At 33.5% G+C, this 17521-nt stretch overlaps 2 protein-coding genes and 1 long non-coding RNA gene across 5 annotated transcripts; 1 reads left to right on the forward strand and 2 right to left on the reverse strand.

The window, feature by feature from the left end:
• Positions 1 to 3886, forward strand: LOC142161996 (uncharacterized). The gene is made up of 13 exons (XM_075218290.1): positions 1 to 282; positions 382 to 660; positions 766 to 969; positions 1169 to 1300; positions 1383 to 1488; positions 1577 to 1657; positions 1776 to 1856; positions 1937 to 2020; positions 2110 to 2413; positions 2591 to 2717; positions 3019 to 3348; positions 3390 to 3553; positions 3640 to 3886. Exons 1-13 carry the CDS (start codon positions 1 to 3, stop codon positions 3884 to 3886), a joined length of 2421 nt encoding a protein of 806 aa, XP_075074391.1.
• Positions 3887 to 4767: 881 nt separating this feature from the next.
• LOC107766426 (uncharacterized) lies at positions 4768 to 6829 on the reverse strand. Its single transcript, XM_075218291.1, has 6 exons — positions 6768 to 6829; positions 6263 to 6577; positions 6035 to 6110; positions 5724 to 5829; positions 5219 to 5565; positions 4768 to 5016 (listed from the first exon to the last, which is right to left on the reverse strand). The coding sequence occupies exons 1-6, from the start codon at positions 6827 to 6829 to the stop codon at positions 4768 to 4770; spliced, it is 1155 nt and encodes a 384-aa protein (XP_075074392.1).
• A 3390-nt stretch (positions 6830 to 10219) lies between these two features.
• Positions 10220 to 15808, reverse strand: LOC107766433 (uncharacterized). 3 transcript variants are annotated; one of them, XR_012711504.1, is made up of 4 exons: positions 15632 to 15805; positions 12149 to 13328; positions 11606 to 11721; positions 10220 to 10625 (listed from the first exon to the last, which is right to left on the reverse strand). It is a non-coding gene; the product is annotated as an uncharacterized LOC107766433 (long non-coding RNA). The 3 variants fall into 3 exon arrangements; XR_012711505.1 differs by having other exon boundaries at positions 12554 to 13328; positions 15632 to 15804; XR_012711503.1 differs by having other exon boundaries at positions 11606 to 13328; positions 15632 to 15808.
• Positions 15809 to 17521: the final 1713 nt, after the last annotated feature.

Consider the following 17521-nt stretch of genomic DNA (forward strand, 5'->3'; position numbering starts at 1 on the left):
ATGCAAAACCAAGCGATTCATCTTCTGATGAAGTATGAATTGTCAAAGTCTACTGACTCATATTTTTCAGTACTATTGAAGGGTGAAAAATTGAATTTTTCCTTGAGAGAATTTGGGTTGATTACTGGTCTAAATTGTGTGAATAAGTTTTCAGACTATGGTTACACTTCCACTTATGTTAGCCATTTAATGACTACCTATTTTTCGAACAAACAAAGAGTTGAAAAGTGGCATTTGAAAAATGTAGTCACAAATAAAGCTTGGGCAAACGATGAGTATACAGTGAGGTTGTGCATTCTTTATCTGTTGGAATTTTTTGTTTGTCCTTATGATAAAGACCATTTGTCTTTCATAGACAAGTTTATGTTCTTTCTGATATAGTCTGGTAATTTTGAGTCATACCCATGGGGTATCAAATCCTTTAAGCAGGTTATTGAATCTGTCCGACATCGTCTTAATCCCCATGTACATTCTTATCTGATACGGGGATGCTCATTAGCCTTGCAAGTGTGGCTATATGAGTGTTGCTCGTCCGTCAGTACGGAGCTTGCTACGAGGTGTTCTGAATCTATACCTCGCATTTTAAGATGGTCAACTATAAAGGGCCAGATTTGGTTAATTGCAATTGAAGAGAAGATGATCAAGCCTGAGTGGCTCAAGGTATATTTTTTCACTTTTGTATGATGCTACATTTACCTTCATAATAACTACAATTAATCTACATTTTTTTACTTACTTGAACTAACTGTTATTTCCATCATTCAGTTCACAAGCATCACTGAATCTGGAGAAGAGATTGGAGTGCTTAATCTGCCAGACAAGATTCAGTATGAAGATGCACATGGTGCTCAATCATCACAGGTTCCAATTGTTGCTTCTCCAACATTTGAACACAAAGATACAGATTGTCAAGAGGATACTGGATCTGTGACTAGCAAGCTCATGAAGTTGGAAAAGGGGATTGAGCAGGTAATATAAATAACTACAATATAAAGACATTTTTTGCTAACTTCATTCCATAACAATTATTGTATGTTATACATTGTAGTTAATTTGTGGTATAATTCTATATTGAGCCCTGTTGGTATTGCACAAATCTTTGTTACATTGTAGTGGAACTGTAGCACTTTGAATAAGATTACCAACTAATTATATATTTAATTTTTAGGTTGATGGAAAGTTAGCTGAATTTAGGAAGGCTGTTTTTGAGGAACTCTCAAGCCTTCGAGAGTTCATAGATGTTTCTGTGAAGAGTGTTATGAAGGTGATAAACAGGAGGTACGATGTGGACGAGTCAAAGGTAAGAATTGACATATATTTTTGTAGTAAAACTAATTATGACATATGAATCAAATATACTCAAACATACTCAAAAATTGTAGTTTGCTGGTAGTTCAACCCAAAATAATGACCAACAACAAGGAGAGAACAACCAGCAATTTCAGTTCAATATTGGTGATCAAGTGCATGCAAGCACAAACAATACATGTATTTATAGAATTCCTTCAGACATATCTACAAACTTCAAGACAACATTATCTAATTATTATAACCCCTTTTTCACTATGTTTTACAGCTGCTATTTCTCCGGAACATGTTCAAGCACATGTTGACTTATATCCTGATTTTCAAGAAGCAGCTGGGGCATATAAAGCAGGTATACTATCATACTTTCATTACAATAAGGTTACAATGCAAAAAATTTATAATTCACACTTTAACTACAAATTCCCACATATATCTACAATTCTCATTTTTTAATTTATTCATTCAAGCTAAAGTTTCAACAGAACATCTCCAAGCACATGTTGAGGAAGAACCAGAATTTGAAGGAGTAGTTGAGGCACAACAAGCAGGTATAATATCAGAAGCTCATTATATTCACTTTATATCAACAATATTATGCATAACTACATACATCTACATTTATCTTCAGAAGCTGAAGTTTCTCCTGGGGGTGTGCCAACAATGGTTGAGGAAGAACCAGGATTTCAGGAAGGAGCTGAGGTAGAAAAAGCAGGTATAGTATCATAATATACTTTTGAAGTAGTAAATTTTTGCTTATACAATTATACAATGTTGTTAAGTATGTTATTTTATATGTAACAGATATTGAAGATAACGTTCCACAGTCGCCAATTCACGGTGTGACTGTGAATGAAGTTGTTCCTGAAGGTTCAGGCATTGACAAGAAAGGTCCGACATTGGATGACTTTGAGTTGCCAGACAACTTAACACAATTGGTCATGTATGGCGAGACCATACCAGATGAAGCAACCCCTATTCATCCGGGTAGAACCAGGCAACCGGGGAAACATGCACGATCACCTTTCACACATTTGTATAGTTCTGGAGGCAGCACCTCTGTTGGACCTAATTTTTTCCCTCAAGCACCCCTTCACAATTGCTATAGGTGAAAATGTAGATGGTGATTTGATAGAAAAGTTCACCAACTGGTTATACCTTCGTAGTGACAAAGTATCTAAGAGATATGAATACTTAATTTTACACTTTCATTTCACCATTTTAAACTTTAAATATGTAATTCATTCTGTCATTTTTTTTATTTGATATTTTTTTGTTATTACAGGAGGAAAGAATACTTTTCCAAAAAGGATAACCAAATCAAGCCTTGGTTAGACTTTGGTTGTGAAAAGGTGGATAAGAAGGACTGGTTTTATGCCCTTGCTCACTCAGGGCAAGTCATCAATAACACGGTAAGTATAAAGAACAGAATCCTTCACAATATGTGTTTTATCTTCAGCTGTGTAGTGTAATTGTAGTTATATTGTAGTTTTGTCTTCAGCTGTGCAGTGTAATTGTAGTTATATCGTAGACAAGATATATAGGTTACTATATTTTGTCTTCAGCTGTTGAATTTGTTCCTCTGTATAGTAGCTAAAGTGTAGTAATCTGTTAGATTATTTGATTAGTTCAAATTGTAGTTTAAGTTGTAGTTGTTATGTAGATAATTGTGGTTACTTTGTATCTTATAGTAGACTTTATTTTATTTTGCAGCACATTGATGTTATTATGTATTATTTGAGAAAAAGAGGCAAGTATGGCCCCAACATCGACGCTAGGTTCACAACAACCGATTGCTTGTTCAGGACCAAGATTGAACGAATCTATGACAAGTTCAAAAGTTCTCCACCAGAACTTAAGTATTCGGTTGTTAAATCAGATGATGATGTTGCAGAATATATCCTTGGGTATAGACTTCTTGCTAATGTTGCCTGGGATGTAGTTGACTATGTCATCATGCTTGTGACCATTGTAGAGAATTTCCATTGGTTGTTGCTCGTTTTCGACATAGCGGACATGCAACTTTATGTTTATGATTCCATGGTGTCTTCAAACCGTCATAATACTGATAATTGGTTGATAAGTTTTCAATCATTATCCCTCTGTATTTGTCTTGCACTGGTTGCTACGGGAAACGTAATAACATTGACTTCAAGACCACAAAGGCATACATTGAGAAACCAGTTACAGACCCTCTCAACATACAGTGGATGGTTGCGGAGATTCCACAACAAAAGGAAGGATCACTGTAAAAAAACTATTCTCCCTTTCTATATGTTTAATTATTTTATTTTAATCAATTGTTACATAATAAAAAAAATTGATCTTATGCAGCGATTGTGGTGTATTTGTGGCGGCTTTTGCGGAGTTTTTTAGCCTTGGAGATTCGGCAATCCCAAAAGAAGATCTTTCTGATATCGACCAACACCGTAGACGCTATGGAGCTCTACTATGGGACTATGCTACAAAGAAGCAAGAAGATGGGTCAATCAGTGAAAGTGAGGTTACAGGCAGACTAGTAAGGAGGAAGGGTGCTCCTGCTAAAAATGAGAGGACTAGAGTACAAAGAAAGAAGAAATAGAGTCTTGTATTCCTAGTTTAGTTTGATGTCATTTTGTAGTTGAAGTGGAATACACTGTAGGAAATATGTCATTTTGGTTGTTTACAACACTTTATCTTCATTACATTAAACTTGAGTACTCCGATTTGCTAGAATACAATTTGCCTTTAATCTTCAAGTAATTTTTATGAAATACCTTCAAGTTCTAGGTAATTTCTATATATAACTGTCATTTGTAATTAAGGTACACAACCAAAATATGAAATAAATACAAGAATCAAATAAATAAATTATCCACAATTAATCTACAAATCATCTACAAATTATTAACAAGACAACAATTTAAATACATTTAAACTACATTTAAACTACATTTTAACTACAAATTATCTACAAATTATTAACAGGACTACAATTAGACTACATTTAAAGTACATTTTAACTACAATCTGGAAACAGTTTACATTGAATGAATTCTTCATTAATATTAGTTGTTTTGTATATAGTAAATATTAAAGTTTAACTAAGCTATAAAAAAAGACAAATTTAGATGCCTGACAGAATACATAAAATCATATTAAACGCAAATACACAAATTGTAGTATACTTCATAATCATCTTCAAAAACTTGAACGATTACACAAAAAAATCAGATAATTTGAACTCACTAACATTTATTTTGAATAACCATTCTAACTACATGATATTCATTTCTTTTTGGGCGCATTCTTGCAAGTTCTTTTGTTATGCCCTTCACCTCCACAATTTCCACATGACACCTTGTACTTCTTTGACTTTATTTCATCAAATGTTTTATATCTTTCCTTGTGAGGTCTCCCTGACTGCCTTTTATCTCCCGCCGGTGGCTTTACTACCTCATCCAAAATATGTTGTGGCACATCCTATTTGCTTTCATCAGGAAGAGGATTTACTGGCATTTCATAGGTTAGCAGAAGGCTCTTCCTTGTGTAATACGGAGAGCAATAATTTTCGTATGTTTCCTTCCTGTCCCTTAATGCTGCCAAAACATGCGCACATGGAAGTTCATCAAGTTGGAATTGTCCGCAGCTACATTTCTTGTTTTCTAGACATACAATGTACCGCTTCACACCATCTAACACAGTATGTATATGATCTGTTGAAGCCCTCACCTACAATTGAAGAACAAACAGAAATAATAATATATCAATCATTAAAAAGGATTATCCACAACTTACCTACAAATCAGCTACAAATACATTACAACTTATCTACAATCTATAATTACCCACAATTTGACTACAGTTTATCTACAATCCGGAAACAATGCATATTAAGCAATTTATTTTTTTGCACCAAACAAACAGATCTTACCCTTAGTTTTTGAGATAATGTATTGTTGTCATCCAATTCTTTGTTGAATTTGTACTCAAGGTATGTGAAAGTACCCTTTGCCTTCAATAACTTCTCTTTCGTCCAACGTTCAAGAAGCGTCCTCATATACTCTAATAGATCAAATATTGGCAGCTCTCTTGCCTCTTTTGTTACAACATTCAACGACTCGGCAATGTTTGATGTTATAGTAAAAGTTATATTCACCGTTGCATGTACTCTTGACCATCTATGATAGCCAATATCATATAGGTGAGATTTCACACGCGGGTCTACCTCTTCAATCTTCAACATCCTTTCATTAAATTCATCCAGAGTGTATGACCGTGCTGTAGCAAAGTACAATTCATGTAATTGTAAATGTCCCTTCTTGAATTTGGACCTTATATTTGTCCAAATATGCCACATGCAAGAGTAGTGTGGCATGCCCGGATAGACAATTGATGTTGCCTTCAGTATACTCTCATTCCTATCTGAAACAACACACATTGAAGGTCTTTCACCATATGCCTCCTTGAATTACTCAAAGAACCACTTCCAAGACGCGTCGTTTTCAGAATCAACCACAACATATGCCAAGGGAAATATAGTACCTACATTTTTAATTCATAAAATATTAATTGGCAGCCCTGAAAAGGTATATAAAAATATAATTAAATAACAACTACAATATATATTCAGAATATAGACAATTTATCTACACTTTTTTCCTTTAGCTACAAAATAACTACAATTTAACTACATTTTATAGAATGCCTACAAAATAACTACAAAATTATTATATTATTTATCTGCTACATCCATGGTGCTTGCTGTAAGCATAATCCCCCTATAGGCTGACTTTAAGAATGTCCCATCAACCATTACTACTGGCCTACAATGTTGCCAAGCACTTATTGATGTACAAAGAGCAACAAATGCGTATAAGAAGCAATCATCTGCTGCCTTCTTCAATTTAACAACAGAACCAGGATAAGTCTCCTCAAGAATATAAAATATTTGGGTAATTTGTTGTAGGAGTCAGACGGATTCCCTCTCAAAAACTGTAAAGCTTTTTCCTTGGCTCTCCATGCTTGCATGTAGCTTAGGTTCAGTCCATGTTCGGATAACATGTCAGTTTGTATGTCCTTTGGTGTGTAAACAGTCTTAGGATCACAATACTTTGGAATGACCATGCTACCAACTACAACTGCAGTACGTTTGCGCTGTATGAATGTGTCGTCCAATAAGGAGCATGTGTGTTGTCGGCTGAAACTCCTTATCTTGAACATTGTCGAATCATTAATTGACGTTGCCTTGAAGTGCCATTTACAGTTTTCAGCAACGCATATAAGCCAGTAGCTACAAAAAAATACAATATTTAATACATGCTATAGATGTAGAAGCAACAAAAAGGATTGTTTTAACACAAATTCGTTAAAAACTACAATTAACTACAGTTTAACTACAATTAAACTACAATTTATAAAAACCACATATCTTCACTAAAACACTGCTTTTACTGATATATTCTCCACAAATAAATCCATACCTTCTATGACTAGATCTTTTTACTCTGAACTGGAATTTGTGCATCACAGATAAATTCTTCATTGCAGCAGTTACAGTTTGCTTGTCCTCCTAAACTTGTCCTTCTTCAATATATGTTTGCGTAGATTCAGTTATTATTTCACTTTGATATTCCTCTATAGCTGGTGAGGATGGAATTTTAAGTAAGTTTAGGGATCCAGACGAACCTGCAACAACATAGAGATAAATGTAGTAACTATGTAGATAATTTTGAAAACAACATTGCTTTATGAGCTTCAATACATTGTTTTTTGTAGTTAATTAGTAGATAAATGTTGTAATATTGTAGATAACACACTAACACAATAACTCTCTGCAATGTCGAATTAAACATACCTGCACTTGTGCTATCGTTGGTGATTGCCAATTCCATATTGAAATCTCTTACGCTTATACATAAAGGATACGAACCTAAGTTCTTATTCTCCTTTTTGGTCTCCATATACATACGAACCCCCATATCATTCCTAATCTCCATTGGAGGACAATTGTCGTTCACAATGTATTTGATTTCTACAATTTTATCCGATGTATCAATCGATAGTTGTTCTGCAATAGAAATCAGAATTCCGTAGCTTGCATTCTCATCTACCACAATGGCATCAACTTCAAAATCTCTAAATCTGCCATAGTGATCCCAATTTCCATTCAATTTTAGCATTATTGGGATTTTTGACATGATTTCGTGTAGTTGAGAGAAAAAAGATGAAGAACAGATATATGTTCGATAATTTGAGCACTAAGGTCGATGAAGAACAATTTTGAATTCTACAATTTGTATTGCGTTGTAGAATTTGTAAAAGCAATTTGAGTACTGGAGCTTCTGAAGCTTGCGTTGTTTTAGAATTGTAGTGAATGAGAGAATTACGCAGCAATGAGATCTCTTTCCGTTTCAAAATTCGAATTTAATGTGGAAAGAATCAAACGCAGATTTCGTGCCTTCTTTTTAGCGCGTTTTAAATGGCAGAATCTGCCTAATTATGGATTGGTATATAAATTGTAGTAAAAGTGTGGACTGGGCGGATAATTAATAAATTATGAACATTTTTGGTAATAAGGTTTCATATATGGTATAGATAAGAAAAAATTCCTTTTATTTACGGTGGAGATGGACTGGTTTTGGCTTGGTTTTGGCTGGGCATTGTGAGGTTTTTGGGAAATTTGGGCCACTGGAAATGCTTGGCCCAAAATCGGACTAGAACAAGACCTCTTTCTTTCTCTTTTTTTTTTTAAATTATAAATAAAATAATTAGCATAACAAATTAAATCCTAACTCAAATCTAATTTGTCAAATTAATCTATTTACCTATTTTCTACTACTTAACTAATTAATTTAAACTTAAGACTAATAAAAAGAAATTATTAATTTAAAATTAGAAGCTAAAATGTAAAATGACCATTGTATTTTTGTGATTTTCTTTTGATAATGCAATTAATATGTGATTAAATCCTAAAATGCAAATAAAACCTAAAACGCTACGCAATGAAAATTTTTGGATATTTTTTGGTATTTTCTTATGATTGTAAGATATTAAATATGCAACTAAATGCAAACAATAATTAACAAGAAATTCCTAGAAATTCTATGAAAAATTAAAACAATAAAAAAAATCTATTTTTGTGGATTTATAGGAGTATTATTTGTGAGGCAAAAATTACGTGCTCACAATGAGTATTTAGAGAAGGGCCTTTATTCAAATTCATTGTTCAAGCATTGGAAGAACAATCACAAATCTTGAAGGAAAAGAAAAAAAAAATAATCACAATGAGATGTGATTTTAATTTCAAAACACAAGTTTTCTATCTTTCTAATGTTTCTTTCTTGAGAGTATTTTATTAGGAGTCTCTTCCGATAAGTGAATCTTTGATTTCAAAAAAGTGATAGGGTTGAATTTTTTATGCTCTGGTCGACATGGTCAATATTTCAAGTTCTTAATTTCTGAATTTTGTTTTAGATTTGTGAGCACCACTTTATTGAAGATTTAATAGGTTGGACTTTCTTTGATCAAGAATAGTTTTGGAGTACTTTTCTTTGATCAATATTTTTTCCCCTTATAAATTAACTTTTTCATAGGATAATATATTTTCTTTCTTTTTGACATCTTGACATCAAAAAATTATCTATAATAAATTGCATCCGATAAAAATAATAATTTTATATTGATTGATGTACAATACAAAATCCAAAAAGAATTACTACTATTTGTTTTAATATAAGTAGTCTTTCATTACTAGAAAAATAATACAAACAAAAATAACAGTTAAACGGGCAAGCTAAAATCCAAACTAATGGTTTGGATTTATAAAACAAGATTTCGATATGTTTTTATGTGAACTTATTTATAACGGTAGTATTCAAGTCATTTTGAATGCATCTCTACCATTCACATAAAAAATATGTAATATTTTAGAAAATATTCAAGGTTAATGAATGTTATTTAAAATTCTAATTTTTTAATTTTTACCATAATGAAAAAGGAAGAATATAATCAATATATTTGGGTCTTTCATGTAACTACTCAGGGATTATTAATCCTAATACTAGTATTACACCTTAAATTCACTGTAACACGATAACCATATTACGCCTTAAATCATGGTATAAATTAATCCTCATATTGCTTATATCGAGAACATATATCCAAGCAAATGCGGTAACCAAACGACCCCAATGACCCCTTAAAGTATAAAACTACATGCCATTCATTCTAATATCATTAACGCCGTAACAATTCCTACATTATCATTTATCGCGTAAATAATCCCTACATTAACTAGACCGCAAACCAAATGGATCCAAATTATTCGTGGAAAATAAAAAGGCTTGTGAAAATAAGTAATCTTTCACGAAATACTCCATGATGCCGGCCCATTATAGCAGAAAGATAAGAAGAGATGAAATATGAACAACTTAATCATGGGAAAGGAAAAATTGAAGTATGACAAAAATATCTAATTAATATACCACGACATACTCAATACTAGCGATATAAAGAAGATTAGCATAATATTGTCATCCCACACCAAAAATCTAACGCCAGAAAAGGACAAAGAAAGACAATTTTTTTTACACTTTTCGTTACTTGGTATAAAAAGGGCATTCCGGTGTGTACTAAGCTTGGTTTGGCGGAGGACCTGTCCACAAGGGTCTATTGTACGCAGCCTTACTCTACATTTTTGCAAGAAACTGTTTTTACGACTCAAACCCGTGACCTCTTGGTCACATGATCACATAGCAACAACTTTACCAAGTGACCTCCTGGTCACATGATAACATGACAACAACTTTACCAATAATGCTAGGGCTCCCCTTCAAGTTACTTGGTATATTCTCACAGAAATATCTGAATCCAAAAGACCAAGAATGATTCCAGCAAATTGCCACAGGCCCTAATCAGAAACACAAGAAGATGATGCTCCTAATGGAAAATATTCTTTATTTGCCAGCAAAAACTTTTTTGTCTCATGTTATTTAACATTTCATTGCCTTATGATCACAAACAAATTCATCTATATACAAAAGATGAACACCAAAAAAGAATTCTCAATCTCATATGTCTAGAATACCAAATGAAAAGAACAAAGAATTTTGTGAAATAGCACCCAAAATCTTATTTACAAGATGGTGGAATAGCTCATTTCTTGGTCTGGTTTGACACTTGGTCTTTTGGACGAACCAAACTCGGTACTAATGTGTTGCTGTGACAAGTTCTTAGAACCCTAGTTTCATGCGTTCCTCGAGTTTTTGTCTCAAATCTTCTTCTGCAGGAACCTTCCCACCACTCTCCAACGTTTTGCGCCACCAAGTAGTTAGTTCATCCTGTAAAGAATTAGAAGCGAATTTCATATTTAGAGTCAGTGAATTCAAAGTGTCTAGTGTCTGCAATTTATTAGCGCAGATACAAGAGTCAAGTGAAAACAACACCAGGACAATTAGATGCAACATCAAATTAGCATAATCATGCAGCCGAGTAAGCAAATGAATATGCTGTTTCCTTTAACATGTTATCTAATGCTTACACGTCAAAGTGATTAATTTCGTAATTAGAAGAAGAAAAACGAAGTACTTAACATGATAATAGCCTCACAAGGGTCTATTATACGTAGTCTTACCCTGCATTTCTGAAAGAGGCGGTTTGATGCAGGGTACACCTTTCCAAATAAAACGATAGAACAGAAATGTTAACTAAGCATGATAATAACCTTAGCTTTTCCTATGTCTAGTTGAATTAGGAACCATCATTTGATTGCCCAGAAAACAAAAACTATCGTCGACAGCTCCATATAAAACTATGTATAACGCGTAACTATAAAGTATATGACCTCCAAAAACTCTTGGTTGGAGACATATTGGAAAAACATTTGACTCCACAGACATTTACTGATTCGATATGACTTATGATACCGAATCCAGGCAGAATGGGAATATACACCTCTGGATGACCGAAGAACCAAAAGAGATGCTGGTATAATATAAGGTCTCCCCCTCCAGCAGGATCAGAAAAGGTTGTATTAAAGTTTCGATCGGTTAATAACATGGTAAGGGCGGATGGCTTAGCCTTGCCTTTAGAAAGAAGAAATAGAAAAAATTCCTTTGAAGAGCTTAATCAATAGGAGAAGATAGCCGCAGACAGAACTAGATATGCAGTTCCTAGAATCTCTCTCAGATTTTTCTCCTTTTATACCTATGGATTCCAGAAAAGGAAAATATTGACAAGTGTAAAAAAACAAAGATAACAATCCGTTCGGTATTGAAAGGCAGGGAAAAAGTTTGTAACGAAAACTATAATGAAAGCTTACCAGTTATGCATGCAACATAGTATCCTGTACCTCCTCGCGCTGCTTCCCCCTTCCCTAATCGTAAACGCAGGAAAAGCCCATCCAAATGTGATAGTGAGGTGTTGGAGTTCATCCATCTGAGGAAACCAAAATTCAAAACGTAATTAGACTGAAAAAAATCAATAGGTATATATGTAACAGAGCGACACTAGCAGTAAATAATGCCAAATAAATTAAATTGGGACATGAAGTAAAGCTTTAGAACCTCTATTGCCCCAAACTAAAAATCATATATTAGCCGAGTTGTGATAATAGATCGATAATGCTCATGCAGAATCTTATGTATGCCATCGCATTTAACTCTAGCCTATCTATTTTGTGGAAGCTTTACCTAAATCTACATCTAAAGAAATAAAAAACTTGACATTAATATACTAATTTGCATAACATGCTTTGCTTAATTGAGAATATCCACACAAGACAATCGGAGACCCCTGATGACATCAAAAATTCCTTTCGTGACATCTGTTATCTCCTTACTAACAAGATTGGAAGAAATTTTACTTTCTTTAAAACTGTTCTCCAAAGGATCAGAAGTTCTCTTTTTCTGAATTTGATTGGAACCAGAAGTTCTTGCAAATCCAAGCTGATTTATACTGTGATAAGCATGATTAGCAAGTTCAATCCGCTGACTTTGCTTTATTTCCACAAGGCTAGATGAATATTCATTGCCTGTGAAGAGCTGCAAATTATCATTCCTGTTCCGGTTTGGAGATGAAGTTGGGCAGGAAATAGCCCAATGATCAATTTGAAAACATCTAATGCACAGACAAGTAGATTCCTCAGCCCCATTATAGGCCCTGATGTTTCTAATAAGAACTTCTAACTCAGACACTGTCACCTCTGAACAGTTGCGTAAGTCGTGGCCACTTCTGCCGCAGAAGAAACAAGTTGTTCTTGTGTACTCACCTCTAGTTGAAGATGGTACTATGTGTTTAAGGGCATCTAATCTCCTGGAAAATAGAGAGACCAGCACCTCGGATATCTTGAACTTGGCAGAAGGTATAATAGGATGTGAGCTAGCTGCAACATCATTGTTTTCAGACGAAGTCTCCCTTGCGCCTGAGATTTTGGTGTTCAATCACAACTTGATACTCGTTTGAGCTTGAGGATTAGGCCTTCTGCATTCCGTGGAAACTGTTAGTGTTTCATGTGCAGTTGGCTTGGGATTATCTGCACTCAGAACAGTAGTCCCGGGAGTCCTGTTTGAGAATCTAGTTATCCACAGACTATGAAGAGACTGATTTTTGTTAGGCGTGCCATAAACTGTGTCGCGTTCAGATGAATGACAGGTATTGTTTTCCTCACCAATGCTGGTTTTAAGTCTAGACAATGAGTCCGTGGAGTTCAGCCCATCATTTGCTTTGCTACATGCAATGTCACTCGAAGCTTTGTTTTCTGCTGAAGCAGTCACATTGTCCCCTTGATGGCATGATATCGGAAGAACTTCAATGAGGACGTTGTTATCTTTTGGTATTTCTCTTGGTACATCTTTCCATTGCCTATGCTTTTCACTTTTGTTATTCTGAGAAAGTATCCGCAATCTTCTGTAATCCTCACACAAGCAAGGTGGTCCAAAAGATGCTTGATGACAATACTTCCCGGGACTTGTCCACTTTCTTTTATATCTTTCATAGGAACTACCACATAGAAGAGAATTTCAAGGTCGCACAGCATTGAGTCCCTACATTTCAAACACGAAATAAGATAACTAGGACAGAAACAAAGCAAAAATAAATCAGCCACATCCTCTTGCAATTTTCCCTTTTTATTCTGCTGTAAATATTTTGTGGGCGCACGGAACAGAATCATATTGTAAAATCATGTGAATGGCCAGAGGCATGCAGAAGAGATAATGCCGCCTAGAGCAAACTGAGTCGCATCATAGATAAGTAAAATTTATCCAAAACAACTATAGAGGAAACAAGTTAATTTGATATGATTATTTAGCGTGTGGATAGTAGAAGGAGCAGCCTTAAGACCATCTACCATTCACAACGAGATATAGAACTGTAAATTGCAAATAAGATAGAGGAACTAATCTAACTGTGGAATAAGAATCTTGCATGATCGAGACACCATTCATCCAACCAGCATGCTCAAGAGAGGCTTCAAACAGGAGCTTACTTGAAGACAGTGGGAGTCTGCTCTAAGAGATTGGGAATGCAAAATACAGCATGGTTGGAGCTAAGCAAATTGAGCAGCAGCAGCCTGGATAACTTAGCTAGCGAGTCAAGCAGAAAATTCAGTTTCTACCTCAAGGGATCTTTTGGAATTCCTAAGTCTTCAGTGTAACTATTACCAGATTCTAGGTCTTTTAGACCTTACAAGCTAACTAAAATAAAAAAAAAATGCTGCCATTGGTTTCATGTATCACCAACATATAAAATGGCCAATAATGATTTTTTCTGCCCGATCCCTTCTTAGTTTTAAATTCTTGAGAACGCTGACTTGGAAAAAATTCAAGAAAGTCCAGATCTCCACTAATATATGATAATACGAAGTAGTTACATACTTTGTTTTGATAAGAAAAGTATTTATATACTTTTTTTGTATTCATTTAATTTAAAATTTTCTTGCCTCCAACAGTTTTATGAGAAGGCTGGAAACTTTTGTGACAATGAGACTGAAAAATTTAGAAGTTGAGACATATATGACATTTGAGCAACATCAAACTACACCTTGAGAGATCAACTTCATCTACTTCAGCTTTTACAATTATAAGAAAGGACAAAATTAAAAACAAAAAGAAAAGCAGCTGACATGATATCAATCATAAAGCATTACATCTCTTAGCAAATATCCCTCCAAATTAAAAAGGAAAGAGAACGCAATAATTGATTGTGCTTTATTTCCTCTTATTGCTCTCGTTTTCCTTTCTAATTTTCAGGTATTAGTAAGTGTAACAAGATACTTGTTCCTACAACGTATGCATAAGAACTGAAAGAAAATTAAAATCAATTCATTTCTAGATTTGGCCAACTTAGGATGAAACCTGATAAAACTTCTCCGATGCGCTCAATAGGATTGCAAATAATTCTAGCCTAGCAGATTTTCCCGGCTCTCTATTTTCTTACTATATCTTTATCTTATCGAAGCTTCTTAATGAAGTCCACCATGAAGTATGTAGATTCAAGCTATAATTCTCACTCAAAGAGAAACACATTCAACATAAAGAATTTCTACTATTTTTCAAAAAAAAAATGAACTTAATGGTCTGAAGTCTGAACCATCCAGATTAAGACCTCAATTAACTCCAAAATGGGACCTTAGTTTACCTACATGATTCAAACTCATGACATGCAGAGGCAGAACCAGGATTCGATACTTATGGGTTTAGGAGTGTAGCCATTTTAAGTTACTGCATTCTAAATTAATAATTTATACTTCCTCCGTTCTAGTTTATGTGAACCTATTTCCTTTTTTAGTCCGTTCCAAAAAGAATGATTCCTTTCTATATTTAGAAACAATTTAGGTTAAACTTCCAGTTGTACAGTTAATGAGAAGCTTTTATAACCACACAAATAATCTGAACCCCTTTTAGCTTGTTTAGGACCACAAATTCCAAAAGTATTTATTTTTTCCTAAACTCTGTGCCCAATCAAACAGGTTCATCTAAATTGGAACGGAGAGAGTACATAGTAAATGAATTTCTGGAGACAAATACACAATTTAGACCAGAATTCGAACCCAGTAACTTTGGCCTCTAGCTCCGCCCCTGATGGCATGAGTGATGTGTCTAGCACAACATTGAATCAAAGCCCAAGAGGCATACATCCATAGATAAATTTCATAAAAGAGTACAACAGCCTCATCAATCCACGTAGTTCAAGATTCACCCATTAAAACCTTCTAAAGAGAAGCAAAACCCAGAGTTGCAAAAGCACATCGTTTCAAATGGAAGGAAAAAAAAAACAGAAAATCCATCATGTAAAAGCGACGAAAAAATAAACAATTAAAAACTAAAGATTAGTAATGAATTCTTACACAGAAAGAAGAGAAATTTGCAGTTGCTTTTGTTTGGGCGCTTTACGAAGAAGAACTATTGAAACAATTATTATGGAAATGAAAGGGAAGTATAGAGATGACGAGTTGGTTATAGCAACTTTTGGGGTTGGGAATTGGGACGATTCGCTTGCAGTTTGTTTTGAAGGTTATTACCTTGTGTATTGTTACTTTAAATATATACTACTGTTTGTTTTGGTTGTTATTTATATTTTACTGTATCGTATTGTTAAATTTATTGTTACGTAAAGACAAAATATATCACTTTATATAACGATCGATTTAGTGTAATTGCATTGTTATTTGTCGTTTTCTATCATCTCACCCTTCATTATTGTTAATTAATTTTATTTTATTATTTATCCTACCTTTTATATAATAAATTTATCCCATATCATAATTTTTTTTAATAATATTACAAGTTTATTCTTCATATTGCTGGTGCATATATCATAAAATATTTTATGATATTTTATATATTACCGTATTATAAAATACGGTATGCATAATATTATGCATACCGTATTTTATGCATAATATTACCGTATTATACCGTATTTTATGATATATTTTATGATATTTTATATATCATAAAATAATCGTAAACGATATAATTTATGCAAATATTATATTCATCAAATAATACGGTATAATATAATATACAAAATGCCATACATCCAAACAAACTGTTACTGGTACTGCCCCTTTTTCTGCGAGTTCCCAAAGTTGCAAATTTTGTAACCTCTTTCTATTTTCGAATATCGTGTTTGTTTCAAGTTTTTGGGAGCCAAAAGCACTTTTCTAGAAATAGAAAAATCTTGGCATTTATGGTTTTTCTATCTAGGAAAAAAATTACAAATTGATTCAAAAGGAAAATCAAACTTTAAAAGCTTTGATAAGAAACTCAAATTCCTTATCACATTGGCTACATACAAAAGTATAAAAGTCTTGTTTATCACAATTCACAATCGAGAATTATGGTAAAGTTGATAGGATTCTTCTACCCTTGGTTAGAGTTTTCGATTTTGAGCCCTCAAATAAAAAAAATTCTGATAAAATAAGCACATACATACTGAATGAGAAATAAAAATAAAAACAAAACAAAAGAAAGAAAAAGGGAAAAAGAAAATAAGTCAAACAAATATATAAATTACACACTGAGATGATATTTTGAAGGATAGAACAAACCCCGCCATAAACCCTCACATTCTCTCTGTTATTCACTCTGCTTCTATTTGTTTCTCAATCTCCTCATATATATATATGCATGTAGATGCACTTTATATGTGTATTTATGTATAGGTTTTGAGCAGAGGCGGATCTAGGATTTGATGACTGCGGGTGCCACTATTTTAATACAAACTTACCACTAGCGAAGGAGATTGAATTAGGGTGTACCTTTTGTCCGATCAACTCATTTTGAATTAATTCAGTTCGGTTCGATCCATTTTGAAATAACTCAATCCAATTTATTAGATTTCTGGTACATAAATACATACGTAATCACCAAACATAACAATTTTTTTCCAATTCAATCCAATTCCCTCAATCTAAATTCTATTGAATATGAATATAACATATAAAATAAAATTAAAATTTAATTTAGCAAATACACCTATTCAATTTATATATAGCTAGATTAATATTATATTTATTGATGCTGCCACTTTAATATTAGATGGATAAATAAATGGTTAAAATCATAATAAAAAAGATCTAGAATGAAAAAAAGAAAATAAATATATAATTCTCAATAAATAATAAAAATGAGTATGTGCAAAGAGAGAGGAAATACAATACCACAAGAAAAAAGAAGGAATTAAGAAGATGAACGATTGGACCACAAGGAGAAATACACCAGCTTGGGAAAAG

The sequence above is a fragment of the Nicotiana tabacum genome, chromosome 7 (assembly GCF_000715075.1).
Source record: "Nicotiana tabacum cultivar K326 chromosome 7, ASM71507v2, whole genome shotgun sequence".
NCBI lineage: Eukaryota > Viridiplantae > Streptophyta > Magnoliopsida > Solanales > Solanaceae > Nicotiana > Nicotiana tabacum.

Bases quoted from the DNA above. Each gene is read 5' to 3' on its own strand.
- LOC142161996 (XM_075218290.1), top strand. From the start codon at position 1: ATGCAAAACCAAGCGATTCATCTTCTGATGAAGTATGAATTGTCAAAG. The intron at 2,021-2,109 runs GTATAGTATCAT...TATATGTAACAG, and splicing joins AGCTGAGGTAGAAAAAGCAG to ATATTGAAGATAACGTTCCA. The intron at 3,554-3,639 runs GTAAAAAAACTA...GATCTTATGCAG, and splicing joins CAACAAAAGGAAGGATCACT to CGATTGTGGTGTATTTGTGG.
- LOC107766426 (XM_075218291.1), bottom strand. From the start codon at position 6,829: ATGAAGAATTTATCTGTGATGCACAAATTCCAGTTCAGAGTAAAAAGA. The intron at 5,830-6,034 runs GTAGCAGATAAA...TTAAAAATGTAG, and splicing joins TTACAGCAAGCACCATGGAT to GTACTATATTTCCCTTGGCA. The intron at 5,566-5,723 runs GTGTGTTGTTTC...ACTTTGCTACAG, and splicing joins TATGGTGAAAGACCTTCAAT to CACGGTCATACACTCTGGAT.